The 15082-nt window shown below is 52.9% G+C and overlaps 2 protein-coding genes across 2 annotated transcripts; both read left to right on the top strand.

Moving 5' to 3' along the window:
* The first annotated feature begins 229 nt into the window (after positions 1-229).
* Positions 230-7703, top strand: LOC132417007 (myeloid cell surface antigen CD33-like). Its single transcript, XM_060000621.1, has 8 exons — positions 230-281; positions 348-725; positions 927-1205; positions 1435-1482; positions 3760-3856; positions 4204-4236; positions 4271-4317; positions 7561-7703. Exons 1-8 carry the CDS (start codon positions 248-250, stop codon positions 7701-7703), a joined length of 1059 nt encoding a protein of 352 aa, XP_059856604.1. The 5' UTR covers positions 230-247.
* A 294-nt stretch (positions 7704-7997) lies between these two features.
* On the top strand, positions 7998-14479 carry LOC132416450 (myeloid cell surface antigen CD33-like). Its single transcript, XM_059999827.1, has 7 exons — positions 7998-8049; positions 8116-8493; positions 8695-8973; positions 9205-9252; positions 10561-10657; positions 11586-11667; positions 14306-14479. Exons 1-7 carry the CDS (start codon positions 8016-8018, stop codon positions 14477-14479), a joined length of 1092 nt encoding a protein of 363 aa, XP_059855810.1. The 5' UTR covers positions 7998-8015.
* Positions 14480-15082: the final 603 nt, after the last annotated feature.

The following is a 15082-nucleotide window of genomic DNA, read 5'->3' as shown; positions in this document are numbered from 1 at the left end:
GGCAGGACAGGGCTCTCCTCCTTGCCTGCTCCTCTCAGGGCAGGTCTCCGGGGTCTCTGGACCGAGGGGTGTCCGTCCGCTCTGTGCGGGGAACAGCCAAGCTCTGGCTCTGCAGTTCCTCTTCTGTGAAGAGCTGGGTCTCGTGTTCCTTCCCGACTTCCCATGGGTCTCCCCGCAGCCTTACTTCCCTCTCTCCTTCCCCTTCTCTTTTCACACAGAGGACGCCCAGAAGCCCTCCGTCTCAGAGATGCTGCCGCTGCTGCTGTCCCTGCTGTGGGCAGGTGGGTGGGCTGCGGGGAGAGGGGTGGGCAGGGCAGGGGCTGTGGCTGACCCTCGTTTCCCCGCAGGGTCCCTGGCTTGGGACAGCAGATACCAGCTGGAAGTGCAGGAGTCCGTGACGGTGCAGGAGGGCCTGTGTGTCCGCGTGCCCTGCTCCTTCTACTATCACTGGTACAGCTGGGACAACTCTGTCCCAGCTTTCGGCTACTGGTTCCCGGAAGGGGCCGATGTGAACCTGGATGCCCCTGTGGCCACAAACAACGCAGGACGTGAAGTTCAGGAAGAGACCCAAGGCCGATTCCACCTCCTAGGGGACCATGGAAACAATTGCTCCCTGGACATCAGAGATGCCAGGAGGAGGGATCAGGGTTCATATTTTTTTCGTGTGGAAAGAGGAACGACATTCTGGAGTTATAAGCATAACATGCTCTCCTTGCATGTGACGGGTAAGGAGTGGGGTCCGGGAGAGGCCTCAGGGGAAGGACCTGGAGCCCCAGGGCAGGACTCGGATAGGACCCCCTCCTGGGAGGGGTCGGGGGGAGAGCAAGTGGGGGTTCAGAAAGAGGGGCTGGACCAAAGCCTGAAGCTTATCTCAGGGCTGCACCTCTAACCCTCCTCCTGACCCCGTCTCCCCCTCTCTTCATCAGCCCTGAACCACACACCCCACATCCTCATTCCTGCGACGCTGGAGGCTGGACGCCCCGGGAACCTGACCTGCTCTGTGCCCTGGGCCTGTGAGCAGGGCGCGCCCCCCATCTTCTCCTGGACGTCAGCCGCCCTCACCTCCCTGGGCCCCAGGACCCACCTGTCCTCAGTGCTCACCATCACCCCACAGCCCCAGGACAATGGCACCAATGTCACCTGTCAGGTGAAGTTCCCCGCAAGCGGTGTGATCGTGGAGAGGACCATCCAGCTCAGCGTCACCTGTGAGCGCTGCGCCGTGATGCCCGGGGCGTGAGGGGATGGGGGCAGGTGGGCCAGGCCGGGGGTGCTCGGTGCTGTTGCCTGGAGACCCGGCTGAGTAGGAGGGCCTGGAAGGACAGAAGCCCTGTCCCTCCTGCGTTTCTGTGGCTACTGGGTGTGGGGGGGGGATGCCTACCCTTATCTCACCCCAGTCCTCTCACTGAGGAAGGAAATCCTGTCTTCCACTCCTAGGTGCTCCACAGAGCCCAGCAAGAGGTGTGTGCTCAGGGGATGGCACAGGTAAGACGGAGCCCCCCATCCATGGGGCATTGAGTGGAGTGGGGTCTCTTCCAGGTTGGGTCAGAGCTGCACTTTCAGAGCTCAAATGGTGCAGGTCGGGTGTGGTCCTGCAATTAGACACAAGAAGCCCCCATTAGGTCTCTTCCTGCCGTATCCTCCGACTCTGGTCTTGCCAAAGTGACCCACACCTCCCTCCCTGCCCATTCTAAATATGGTCTTTATCTTTCTCGGGTCACCGAAGGCCTGGCGGGCGGGGGGGGGCATTTTTTAAGTAGACTTTATTTTCAGGAACTGATTTGGGTTCGTAGCAGAATTCGTCAGAAGGTAAAGAGACTTCCCTCGTCCCTGATGCACTTTCCCACACACGCACGGCCTCCCCGCAACAGCACGCCCCGCCAGAGGGTGCCTGTTACAATGGATGAATCTCCACTGACGCGTCATTTTCAACCAAAGTGCATGATTGACGTTAGGGTTCCCTCTTGGAGTTGTACATTTCATGGGTTTGGAGAAATGTATAATGACATGTATCTGCCATTATAGTATCATACAGAAGAGTTTCATTGTCCCAACATCTCTTTGGACCATTTTTGTGACTGTCAGCCCCTCAGCCCTCACCCTGAGCCCTCTCTGGAGCCCAGCGCTCCCCTCACTGCTGTATTCCCACTGGTCATAACACCTGGTCCCCCATCTGGACAGAGCCCCATTAGGGCTGTCTCAGCAGTGCCCACCAATCTGTTGACAGGTGACGCCCAGACGCACATCCCTTGCCCTGGGTGTTGGGGTGCCACGAGGCAGGGCCAGGAGAGCTGTCTGGGTCTGACCTGGAGGTCTGAGAAGCTTCCTGCTTCCACCTCCTTCTGAAGGCACAAAAGATCACCGTGGACCCTGAGTGACAGGGCCAATAGAGGCCAGGAGAGCAGATTTAGACCCCCTCCCTGGAAGGAAGGAGAGGCAAGGCCCTTCAGCCTCCCACAGTGCTCTCTGTCTCTCTGGAATATCCACGGGGCACAGAACCTCATGGCTCTGCTGTGGCCAGGTCTGGAGGCTGCTCTCCATGTCTCTGGATCTGCCTATAGTGGATACTTCATACACGTGGAATGTGACAGAACAGTGGCCTTTTCTGTCCGGCTTCTCTCGCTAAACGTTCTCAAGCATCATCCGTAGAGCGTGTATCAGTATCAGTTCCTTTCTGTCTGAATAACATTCCATTGCGCGGATGCGCCAGCTTGTCTCCATCCAGTTAGCAGTGGATGGATGTTTGGGTTGTTTCCACTTTTAGTCTATTACAGTGCTGCTATGAACGTTGCTATATTTTTCCCTTTTTTTTTTTTTTTTTTTTGGATCATTGATTTCAGTTTTCTCGGGCATGTACCTAGAACTGAAATTTCTGGGTCAAATGTTAGTTTCTAATTTTAAATTTCGGAGGAAATGCCAGATGTTTTCCACACTGGCAGCACCATTTTACATTCCCACCAGCAATGTATGAGGGTTCCAATTTCTCCAGATCCTTGTCGCCATTATTTTCCTTAAAAAAAAAATTCGAGCCCGCTGGTGGGTGTGAAGAAATACCTCATCATGTTTTGAGTTACATTTATGGAGCGAGTAATGGCATCGTTCATTTTATTCATGAACGTATTGGTTATTTGGAGAACTTTTTTATTCCTTTGTCCGTTTTGAAAAATTTCATTGCTTGTCTCTTTGTTCTTGAATTGTTTTTTTGTTTGTTTGTTTTTTCTTTTTTTTTTGCGGTACACAGGCCTCTCACTGTTGCGGCCTCTCCCGTCGCGGAGCACAGACTCGGGACGTGCAGGCCCAGCGGCCATGGCTCACGGGCCCAGCCGCTCCGCGGCACGTGGGACCCTCCCGGACCGGGGCACGAACCCGCGTCCCCTGCATCGGCAGGCGGACTCTCAACCACGGCGCCACCAGCGAAGCCCTTGTATTGTTTTTGATATAGCTTTTATATAGGCTGGATATCACACACATATCGAATCTATGATTTACAAATATTTTCTCCCATTAAATGGGTTGGTTTTTCACTTTCTCAGTCGATTGATGAGCCGAATTTTTCATTTTCATGAAGTCCAACTTACGCATTTTTGTTTTCTGTTCAGTTGCTGGAAGGTAAGGGCATGGGGTGGGCTGATACCCCTGGCACACGGGGTTCGGCATCGGGTGGATGAGGAAAGCCTGGAAGACCAACGCCCAGAGTTCTCCTGGGAGCGGAAGGACACAGGATTGAGCAGATGATTCCATCCTGGTCCCACTTTCCTGCAGGGCAGTCGGGGCGCGTCGCAGCACAGGTGATTCTGACGGCCATCTGGGAAGCGGCTGTCAAGATCCCGCTACTCTTCTTGGTCCTCATCGCCCTCCTGTGAGCACCCCCAGGGAGAGGGGAGAGGGGATGGGTGGGGAGGGCAGGGCGCAGGTGGCTGCACCCTGGAACCAGAGCTGGAGGGGGCGGGGGCGGGGCCGGCAGGAGGCTGACGGGAAGGGGGAGTGGGGGTGCGGGGCTTGGGGGCGGTGAGGAGTCCCCTGGGGCAGGGGCTCCTCCCCGCCCAGTGTCAGGGTTGAGGGTAGCCGCTGTGCTCTAGAGGGTCTGTGGGGCCAGACCTGCCCTCTCCCACCTCAGTCATGCCCCCGCCCCTGAACAAGGAACAGGGTGAGTGTGCGGCCCGCGGCACCCGATCTGACCAGAGTCTGGTCTCTTCTCTGGCTCAGAGTGACGTCCCGCAGGAGGAAGGCAGCCAGGCCTGCAGGGGGCGCGTCAGATGCAAACGCCAGGCCGGCAGGGGGCGCGTCTATTGCAAACGCCATTCCAGGTTACCCCTCTGGGTGAGTGATGTCGGCATCCTACCACCCAACATCCCACTGCACACCTGCCCCAGAATGGCCCCCAGGATTGCTCCGCTCAGCATACCCAAAGTGGAGCTGCCATCTTCCTCCCCAAGGCACTTCTCTGCTGGGTTCCCTGTCACACTGATGACAAGGTGGCCCCCATCTCTAAGGCCAGAAGGAAGGACGGGGTTTGCCCCATTTCATCCCCGCTCCTCTTCTCCAGGAGCCAATAATCACTAAGTGCTGTCCATCCTTCCTCCTAAGCACAGCTCGTCCTGATGCCCGTCTCCTTCCCATCTTGACCCCAGTCGTTCCAGCAGCCTCCTCTCTTCCCTGGGTCTCTGAGCCCACCCACCTCCTGCCTCCATCTCCCTGGGAAACACAGGCCTCCGCACTGTTCGCAGAGACCGTTACCATCCACTTGCTGCACAGCAGGGACAGCTGTGTTTCCTCTCCACGGCCAGAGACCAAGGTGCACACACCACGGCTGGAGTTGCAGCCCTGGCGGGCTCTGCCCTGCTGGACTCCCCACCCAGATCCCTCCTCTCCCTGCATCTCCCCACATCTCCACACCCAGCCTGGCCAGACCTCTGTGACTCTGAGACTTTGTACGTGCAGTCCCTTCCCCTGAAACATCCTTCTCCCTCCATTCCTGCGTCTCCAAGTCCTGAGCATATCCTCAGGCTCAGTCTTAAATGTCACCGTGTGTGTGTGTGTGTGTGTGTGTGTGTGTGTGTGTGTGTGTGTGTGTTTCATTGTCTGGTTTTGGGTGGAAGAGTGGCATACACTTAATTATAGACTATTCGGCAAGAACTATTGAACATGTACTCTGTGCCCCCTTGTTGGAGGTTCCCAGAGCGCATCAGTGAGGACAGCATCAAACATCTCTGTCATCGGGCTTCCCGGGTGGCACAGTGGTTGACAGTCCGCCTGCCAATGCAGGGGACACGGGTTTTTGCCCTGGTCCGGGAAGATCCCACATGCCGCAGAGCGTCTGGGCCCGTGAGGCATGGCCGCTGAGCCTGCGCGTCCGGAGCCTGTGCTCCGCAATGGGAGAGGCCACAACAGTCAGAGGTCCGCGTACCGCAAAAAAAAAAAAAAATCTCGGTCATCAAGCATAGAGAATAAGCTTGTGGTTACCTGGGGGGCGGGGGGGGGGGATGGATTCGGAGTTTGGGGTTAGCAGATGTGAACTATTATATACAGAATGGATAAACAAGATCCCACTGTACAGCACAGGGAACTATAGTCAATATCCTGTGATAAACCATATGGAAAAGAATATGGAAAAGCACATGTATTATATGTGTATGAATAACTAAGCCACTTTGCTGGACAGCAGACATTAAACACAACTTTGTAAATAATTATGTTTCAATAAAAAATTGTTTTTAACTCTCTGTCATCAAGAAGCTGTCCTTCTGGATATAAGAAGGATAGAAACATTTTTTAAAAATAAATAAAAATATTGAGTGTGTTTGATGGTAACATGTGTCTGGAGAAGCGAACAGCTTCTCAGGGAAGCGAACACGTGACATTTGGGGGTTGTTTTCTGTTGCTGAGAGTGTGCCCGAGGTGATGTTCGAGCCAAGACTTGAAAGTGGAAGAAAGCAGGTTCTGTGTTCCTGTAACAGACAATTGACCCAAGGGCTTCCAGGCCAATGCAAGTATCCGGAAGCCTTTGAGGAGAGCAGAGACAGGATTGAACTTTCATTTGAAAAGGATCCTCACGGAAATGCAAATCCAAACTACAATGAGGTATGCCTGACACCCGTCAGAATGGCCATCATCAAAAAGTCTACAAATAATAAATGCTGGAGAGGGTGTGAAGAAAAGGGAACCCCTCTGCACTGTGGATGGAAATGTAAACTGGTGCAGCCACTATGGAGAACAGTATGGAGGTTCCTTAAAAAACTAAAAATCGGGGCTTCCCTGGTGGCGCAGTGGTTGAGAGTCCGCCTGCCGATGCAGGGGACACGGGTTCGTGTCCTGGTCTTGGAAGATCCCACATTCCGCGGAGCGGCTGGGCCCGTGAGCCATGGCCACTGGGCCTGCGCGTCCGGAGCCTGTGCTCCGCAACGGGAGAGGCCACAACAGTGAGGCGTACTGCAAAAAAAAACAGAAAAACAAAAAAACCAACTAAAAATAGAGTTAACATATGATCCAGCAATCACACTCCTCGGCATATATCCGAAGAAACCTCTAATTCAAAAAGGTACGTGCAACCCAATGTTCATAGCAGCTCTATTCACAACAGCAAAGACATGGAAGCAACCTGAGTGTCCATCCACAGAGAAATGGATAAGGATGTGAGATATATATATGAATATATATAATGGAATATCACCTAGCCATGAAAAAAATGAAATCATGCCATTTGCAGCAACCTGGATGGACCTAGAGACGATCACACTGAGTGAAGTAAGTCAGACAGAGATAACATTATATAATATCACGTTCATGTGGATTCTAAAAACTAAAACCACTAAATTCATGTACAAAACAGAAACAGACTCACAGACATAGAAAACAAACTTATGGTTACCAAAGGGGAAAACGGATGGGGCAGGGATAAATGAGGAGTTTGGGACTAACACATACACACCGCTATATATAAAATCGACACTCAACAAGGACCATGCATAGCACACGGAACTCTACTCAATATTCTGCAATAACCTATATTGGAAAAAACTCTGAAAAGAATAGATACATGTATAACTGAATCACCTTGCTGCACAACTGAAACTAACACACCATTGTAAATCAACTCTACTCCAATACAAAATAAAAATGAAACTAAATTGAAAACTAAATAATTTGGAGGCTCGTTAAAAAAAAGAAATTTCCTTTGCACTGACATAGACCATGTGCTTGCCCGTTTGTTCTACATGAAGATGCTACATGGTTTTTATTCTGAAGATGCCATTGAAAGTTTGCGAATCAGCATAGTAGAAGTTAAAAAAACATCCCATATCATATTTTTAGAAAATACCCAGTATGCTGCCGGACACTCGGCAATCTCACCACTGATGCAGCTCTAAAGCCCGACAGTGCTGCCTGTTTGGGGAAGTGATGGGCCCGGGTGGGAGCATCTCCTGGGCAGGGACCAGGCCAGCCGTAGCCCTTCTGGTCTCCAGGTCACCAGCCCAAGATGCTCAGTGTTGGGGGAAGGAGTGAAGGCATGATTGGCGGCTGCCTTCACGTCACCCAGGAGCCCCTTCTTGTCTTCTGCCCCAGACGCTCACACAGACCCTAAAGAGCCCGACATCTTGCGGGACCGACCACCCGAGGGTCTAGGTGAGGCTGGGACCCTCCAGGTCGAGAGAGGAGCTGAGCGGCTCCCTGGTGTAGACAGCGGTGCTCAGACGGGAGGACCTTAGGAGGCTCGCCGTGTCCTACGCGTCCGTGTCCTCAGAGGCTCTGGTGCTGGAAGGACCCACCCGAGATGGGGGGCAGGGCAGGGCTCTCCTCCTTGCCTGCTCCTCTCTGGGCAGGTCTCCGGGGTCACTGGACTGTCCGTGCGCTCTGTGCGGAGGGGGGGCCGAGCTCCGGCTTTGCAGTTCCTCTTCTGTGAACAGCTGGGTCTCGTGTTCCTCCCCGGCTTCCCGTGGGTCTCCCCGCAGCCTTACCTCCCTCTCTCCTCCCCCTTCTCTTTTCACACACAGGACGCCCAGAAGCCCTCCGTCTCAGAGATGCTGCCGCTGCTGCTGTCCCTGCTGTGGGCAGGTGGGTGGGCTGCGGGGAGAGGGGTGGGCAGGGCAGGGGCTGTGGCTGACCCTCGTTTCCCCGCAGGGTCCCTGGCTTGGGACAGCAGATACCAGCTGGAAGTGCAGGAGTCCGTGACGGTGCAGGAGGGCCTGTGTGTCCGCGTGCCCTGCTCCTTCTACTATCACTGGAACGGCTGGGACAACTCTGCCCCAGTTTTCGGCTACTGGTTCAAGGAAGGGGCCGATGTGAAGCTGGATGCCCCTGTGGCCACAAACAACCGACATCGTAAAGTTCAGAAAGAGACCCAAGGCCGATTCCACTTCCTAGGGGACCATGGAAACAATTGCTCCCTGGACATCAGAGACGCCAGGAGGAGGGATCAAGGTTCATATTATTTTCATGTGGAAAGAGGAAAGACATTATGGAGTTATAATTATAACAAGCTCTCCTTGCATGTGACGGGTAAGGAGTGGGGTCCGGGAGAGGCCTCAGGGGAAGGACCTGGAGCCCCAGGGCAGGACTCGGATAGGACCCCCTCCTGGGAGGGGTCGGGGGGAGAGCAAGTGGGGGTTCAGAAAGAGGGGCTGGACCAAAGCCTGAAGCTTATCTCAGGGCTGCTCTTCTAACCCTCCTCCTGACCCCGTCTCCCCCTCTCTTCATCAGCCCTGAACCACACACCCCACATTCTCATTCCTGCGACGCTGGAGGCGGGCCGCCCCGGGAATCTGACCTGCTCTGTGCCCTGGGCCTGTGAGCAGGGCGCGCCCCCCATCTTCTCCTGGACGTCAGCCGCCCTCACCTCCCTGGGCCCCAGGACCCACCTGTCCTCAGTGCTCACCATCACCCCACAGCCCCAGGACAATGGCACCAATGTCACCTGTCAGGTGAAGTTCCCCGCAAGCGGTGTGATCGTGGAGAGGACCATCCAGCTCAGCGTCACCTGTGAGCGCTGCGCCGTGATGCCCGGGGCGTGAGGGGATGGGGGCAGGTGGGCCAGGCCGGGGGTGCTTGGGGCTGTTGCAAGGAGACCCGGCTGAGTAGGAGGGCCTGGAAGGACAGAAGCCCTGTCCCTCATGCATTTCTGTGGCTTCTGGGTGTGTGTGGGGGGGATGCCTACGCTTATCTCACCCCAGTCCTCTCACTGAGGAAGGAAATCCTGTCTTCCACTCCTAGGTGCTCCACAGAGCCCAGCAAGAGGTCTGTGCTCAGGGGATGGCACAGGTAAGACGGAGCCCCCCCATCCATGGGGCATTGAGTGGAGTGGGGTCTCTTCCAGGTTGGGTCAGAGCTGCACTTTCAGAGCTCAAATGGTGCAGGTTGGGTGTGGTCCTGCAATTAGACACAAGAAGCCCCCATTAGACCTCTTCCTGCCGTATCCTCCGACTCTGGTCTTGCCAAAGTGACCCACACCTCCCTCCCTGCCCATTCTAAATATGGGCTTTATCTTTCTCCAGTCACTGAAAGCCTTGCCGCGGGGGGGGGGGACATTTTTTAAGTAGACTTTATTTTCAGGAACTGATTTAGGTTCATAGCAGATTCATCAGAAGTTAAAGAGACTTCCCTCGTCCCCACTGCACTTTCCCACACACGCACGGCCTCCCCCCAACAGCACGCCCCGCCAGAGGGTGCCTGTTACAATCGATGAATCTCCACTGACCCGTCATTTTCAACCAAAGTGCATGATTGACATTAGGGTTCCCTCTTGCTGTTGTACATTTCATGGGTTTGGACAAATGTATAACGACATGTATCTGCCATTATAGTATCATACAGAAGAGTTTCATTGTCCCAACATCTCTTTGGACCACTTTTTTGACTGTCAGCCCCTCAGCCCTCACCCTGAGCCCTCTCTGGAGCCCAGCGCTCCCCTCACTGCTGTATTCCCACTGGTCATAACACCTGGTCCCCCATCTGGACAGAGCCCCATTAGGGCTGTCTCAGCAGTGCCCACCACACTGTTGACAGGTGACGCCCAGACGCACATCCCTTGCCCTGAGTGTTGGGGTACCACCAGGCAGGGCCAGGAGAGCTGTCTGGGTCTGACCTGGAGGTCTGAGAAGCTTCCTGCTGCCACCTCCTTCTGAAGGCACAAAAGATCACCGTGGACCCTGAGTGACACGGCCAATAGAGGCCAGGAGAGAAGATTTAGACCCCCTCCCTGGAAGGAAGGAGAGGCAAGGCCCTTCAGCCTCCCACAGTGCTCTCTGTCTCTCTGCAATGTCCACGGGGCACAGAACCTCATGGCTCTGCTGTGGCCAGGTCTGGAGTCTTTTGCAGAGAGACCCTGGATGGACAAATAGCTGACTCCACGAAGAGCTGAAGTTTGTTGGGAGTATGTGGGCTGGAGAGGAGGTGTGGCATAGACTGTGCCCTTCTGGAGAAGGCTCAGGTCCTACAAATGATGGGGGAACCTAGGGACTGAACCCTCGGTGGGAAGGGGGGGCACCCCTCTCTATCTGCTACGGAGAGGAGGAGACCTATGCCTGCTCGTCAGGATTGGAATTCTCCCCAAGTCTCTCTTGTCTGCAGGAAACTCGGGGATCGGGGCAGGAGTGATTGAGGGGGCCCTTGGGGGAGCTGGTGTCACCACGCTGCTTGTTCTCTGCCTGTGCCTCATCTTCTTCACGTGAGTTGGGCTGGCTGTGGGCCAGGGGAGCAGAAGAGGCGCCTGGAGGGGTTGTGAGGACCCAGAGCAAGGGCGGGGCGGTGCAGGGGTCGTGAAGATCCAGCTCGTAGACACCTGGCCAGGCTTGAGTGTGTTCCCAGCCCTGGTCCCAGATCCAGAAGCTGGGAGGGAGAAGGGACCTTGTCACAGTCTTGTTATAAAGGCCCCTGGGCTCCCTCTACCCTTTTAATCTTTACTTTTTATTGGAGTAGAGTTGATTTACAATGTTGTGCTAGTTTCTGGTGTACAGCAAATTGAATAAGTTATGCATACGCATATATCCACTCTTTTTTAGATTCTATTCCCATATGTCATTACAAAGTACTGAGTAGAGTTCCCTGTGCTATATAGTAGGTCCTTAGTAGTCATCTGCTTTATATATAGCAGTGTGTATATGTCAATCCCAATCTCCCAATTTATCCCACCGCTTTCCCCCTTGGTATCCATAAGTTTGTTTTCTGCGTCTGTGACTCTATTTCTGTTTTGTAAATAAGTCCATTTGTACCGTTTTTTTAGATTCCACGTATTAGCCATTTCATAGGACATTTGTCTTTCTCTGTCTGGCTTACTTCACTCAGTATGACAATCTCTAGGTCCATCCATGTCCCAGAAAATGGCATTATTTTGTTCTTTTTCATGGCTGAGTAATATTCCATTGTATATATGTGCCACATCTTCTTTATCCATTCCTCTGTCGATGGACATTTAGGTTGCTTCCACGTCCAGGCTATTGTAAGTGTGCTGCTATGAACCTTGGGGTGCAGGTATCTTTCCGAATTATGGTTTTTTCTGAATATGTTGGGCTCACCCTACTCTTGACCTGCCTTAGTCACTCACTCCAGCCTCAAAAGAGATACCCTGTGTCACAGACCCTCGTGTCTCCCAACAGAGTGAAGACCTACAGGAAGAGAGCAGCCAGGACTGCAGTGGGTATGGAGGACATCCACCCTGTCATAGGACCAACTTCCCTGGTGAGTGACACGGGCATCCCGGCAATGCAGCCTGCCCTGCAGATCTCCCGGGGCGGCCCACAGCCCTGCTCCATTCAGCATGTCCAGAAATGAGCTCTTCCCCTTCCTGCGTCTTTGAAAATGTAGAATTTATTATTATTCCTCTGTGTTAGGCCAAGAGATCAGGAGACGATTGCCACAAAAAAGACAGGTAGTACAGTTCCCAAGAGGAGGGGCCGTGCCACACCCTGCAGGGCCATGAGGGGCAGCACAAGGGTCTGTCAAGAGGCAGAGGGAGTGAGGAGGAAACCTGGGCAAGAGATTTTGTGGTTTACGTGGGAAGGAACAGGCAGGGTAAGCAGACTGAGGACTGTCTAGTTTGAATGATTTCAGAATGCTCTGGGGTGTAGGGGTTGTCTCTGGTTTTCTGGTACCTGGCCCCGGGGTGATGAGAGCAGGATAATGGTCCAGAGAGTAAGAGTTTGATAAAGGAAGTGGTTTGGGCTGATCGGTTTGCAATATGAAGGGCAGGCTTGCAGGCAGATCCCTTAGAATCTCTAGAAATTGACTAGCACTGGCAGGGGCAGTCCCTCGAGGGTTAACAAAGCCCTGGTTGTCAAAACATCAGAAACACTTGGTGAATGCATCCCTAAACATACTTCTGCTGGGTTCTCCAATTCATCAATGGTACTCTTGTTCCTGACTCCCAGCCAGAGATCTATCCCTTTCCCCCATCACCTCTTCCTGCACTGATACACTGCAAAGCATGTCTGTGTTTCTTCTAAATACAGCTTGATACAAACACTCCCTTTGAGCTGAGCTCCCCACTTAGCTCTTATCCTGCTGAAGCCTCCCCACCTTCCCCCAAACATCTGCATGACCTGTACCTGCATTGCCTGCACCTGCATTACCTGCACCTGCATTACCTGCATCTGTATTACCTGCATCTGCATTACCTGCACCTGCATTGCCTGCACCTGCATTGCCTGCATCTGTTTTGCCTGCATCTGCACTGCCTGCATCTGTATTAGACAGTCGTCCCATCCTGCCCAAGTCTGAAATGCGCTGTTTCTCCGCACTGCCAAACAACTTGATTGACATTTAGGGCAGGAAAACCAGAGTCAGCTTTGATGCTGCGCTTCTTCCAAACAGGCTTGCTCAAGCAAAGTAAGCTTTTTGCCCCTCAGAATCATTGCCCATCTTCCCCCTTCTCCTCCCGTGTCCGTATCAACCAGCCCTACTCATGCTCATCCTCTGATCCCTGACTTTCATTTATTTCTTGAGCTATGGCTAATGTGGCCATCACTGAGGTCTCTGAGCAAATCCATCACCCATGCATTCACTTATTCCTTCAGCAACTATCTCCCACTTGTTGATTGTTCTGAGCACTTGGGTAATCTCTGTATTTTTACAGAGACAGTGGAAAATGTCCCTTGCTGTCAAGGACTTACATTTATTGAGAGGGGAGTGGGGCGGTTGTGGTGAAAGCAATGAACAGGTGAGTAGTGAAAGTATACAGGAAATGAGAGCTATGGAGGGAGATGCAATGGGAGGGACAGTTCTGGGGGTGGGAGTCTTTGAGAAAACCCCTGCAGCAAGTGAAGGAACACAGTGGGAGCCCCTGAAAGAGAGTCGTTGAAGGGCTCTAGACAGAGGGAGCCACAAGTGCTGGGCTCAGAGGTTGGGACGAGCTGATGCATTGGAGAGACGCATCGCTTAATCATGACGAAGCCGCCATAAAAATCCCAATAGTATGGGGCACAGGGAGCTTCTGGCTGGTGCACAAGTGGAGGTGCTGGGAGAGTGACGTGTCTTGAGGGGGGGGGAAACCCTGCACCCCTTCCCACATACCTTGCTTGCCCTGTGTATTTCTTCATTGGACTTTTCACGCCTTCCTAAGCTATATCCTTTTATAATAAACTAGTAATCTACTAAGTAAACGGTTTTCCTGAGTTTTGTGAGCCACTCCAGCAAATTAATCAAACCTGAGGAGGAGGTCCTAGGAACCTCTGATTTATAGCCAGTTGGTCAGAAGCACAGGTGACAACCTGGACTTGTGATTGACACCTGAAGTGGGGGGGAGGCAGTCTCATGGGACTGAGCCCTCAACCTGTGGGATCTGACACTCTCTCCAGGCAGAGAGTATCAGAATTGAGTTACATTGCAGGACACCCAGCTGGTGTGGGAGAATTCCTTGGTGTGGGGGTACAAAGAACCCACGCATCTGGTGACAGAAGTGTTGTGAGTGTGATAACAGTGCGAGAATAAAGGAGAGACACACAGCAGTAGTGAGTTTCCATAAACACCCTCCTGTTTACGGAAAACCTCAGGAAACCTCAGAGGGCCAGGGGTTGAGTTTGTGATCAATAGATGTGTGACCTTGGGAGGAACCTACCCTCTCTGAGACTTCGTTTCTCTCCCTGTAACGTAGTAATATTTCCTCCGTAGGTCTGTGTGGGTGCTCAGTAGAACTGGGAAACAATCTATAGCGTTATATGTGTTGGATGACTGAATCAATGGCACCTTCAGAAACGTTTGGTAGCAGAATGGAAGAAGGAATAGATGCTCTGTCCCAGAGTCAAATTCGCTTCCTGGACCCTCTCTCCCTTCTCCCCCCGAAACTACCTTGATCTGACCCCTTCCTTTGCTCTCCATCCAGGATCACCAGCGAGAGTCCAAGTTAGAGGATCCTCCTGACCCCACCAGCTCGGCAGGGGCCACCCCCACCTCGGGGATGGAGGAAGAGCTGCATTACGCCTCCCTCAGCTTCCATGGGACGCGTCATCCTCAGAAGAGCACCCACTCAGAATACACGGAGATCAGGACCAAGTGAGGGACCGCACGCGGCATCAGCCTCAGGCACGACGTCCATTTCCTCTACAGGAAGCGGGACCCACAGGCTAATCCTTAGAGACTTAACATCCCCGTAGGTGATAGGTTTATGAACTACTGTTAGTGACTTTCCTGCTCTATTGGAACTATCTTAGGCTTTGCATTCAGAGACACCTGGCATCAAACCCACGCTTTCTCATTCAGCAAGAGTATGATATCATGCGCGGCACCTTACCCCGCCATGTCTTGGTTTTCTGCTTTGGTGAAATGGATGTGAGAGGTCCAGCATCACAAGGTTGTTGTGAGGATTAAACGAAAGTACCAAATATGCAACAGAAGTCTTCATGCATTGTGACCTTTGTCCACGGAAAAAAAGCTCACAACCTAAAAGTTGCACGTTATGTTTTATTTGGGGACCTTACTGAGGACTATAGCCTGGGAGAGAGCCTCTCCCATAGCTCTGAGGAGCTGCTCCAAAGAGGTCAGGGAGGAGCCAGGATATAAAGGTGTTTTTGCTGAAAACAAACAAACATGTAGTCGAACATCAAAAGATGTCCAACCACAAACATCAGACGATCAGAGTAATGACTTTGGAGCTTTAGAG

The sequence above is a fragment of the Delphinus delphis genome, chromosome 20 (genome assembly GCF_949987515.2).
Source record: "Delphinus delphis chromosome 20, mDelDel1.2, whole genome shotgun sequence".
Classification (NCBI taxonomy): Eukaryota; Metazoa; Chordata; class Mammalia; order Artiodactyla; family Delphinidae; genus Delphinus; species Delphinus delphis.
The sequence above is the reverse complement of the archived record's forward strand: the minus strand, read 5'-3'. Positions and strand labels throughout refer to the sequence as shown.

Excerpts from the sequence above, each read along its gene's own strand:
- LOC132417007 (XM_060000621.1), top strand. The coding sequence starts at position 248 with ATGCTGCCGCTGCTGCTGTCCCTGCTGTGGGCAG. Across the intron at positions 282-347 it reads GCTGTCCCTGCTGTGGGCAG|GGTCCCTGGCTTGGGACAGC; the intron begins GTGGGTGGGCTG and ends GTTTCCCCGCAG. Across the intron at positions 1,206-1,434 it reads CATCCAGCTCAGCGTCACCT|GTGCTCCACAGAGCCCAGCA; the intron begins GTGAGCGCTGCG and ends TTCCACTCCTAG.
- LOC132416450 (XM_059999827.1), top strand. The coding sequence starts at position 8,016 with ATGCTGCCGCTGCTGCTGTCCCTGCTGTGGGCAG. Across the intron at positions 9,253-10,560 it reads GTGCTCAGGGGATGGCACAG|GAAACTCGGGGATCGGGGCA; the intron begins GTAAGACGGAGC and ends TCTTGTCTGCAG. Across the intron at positions 11,668-14,305 it reads TCATAGGACCAACTTCCCTG|GATCACCAGCGAGAGTCCAA; the intron begins GTGAGTGACACG and ends CTCTCCATCCAG.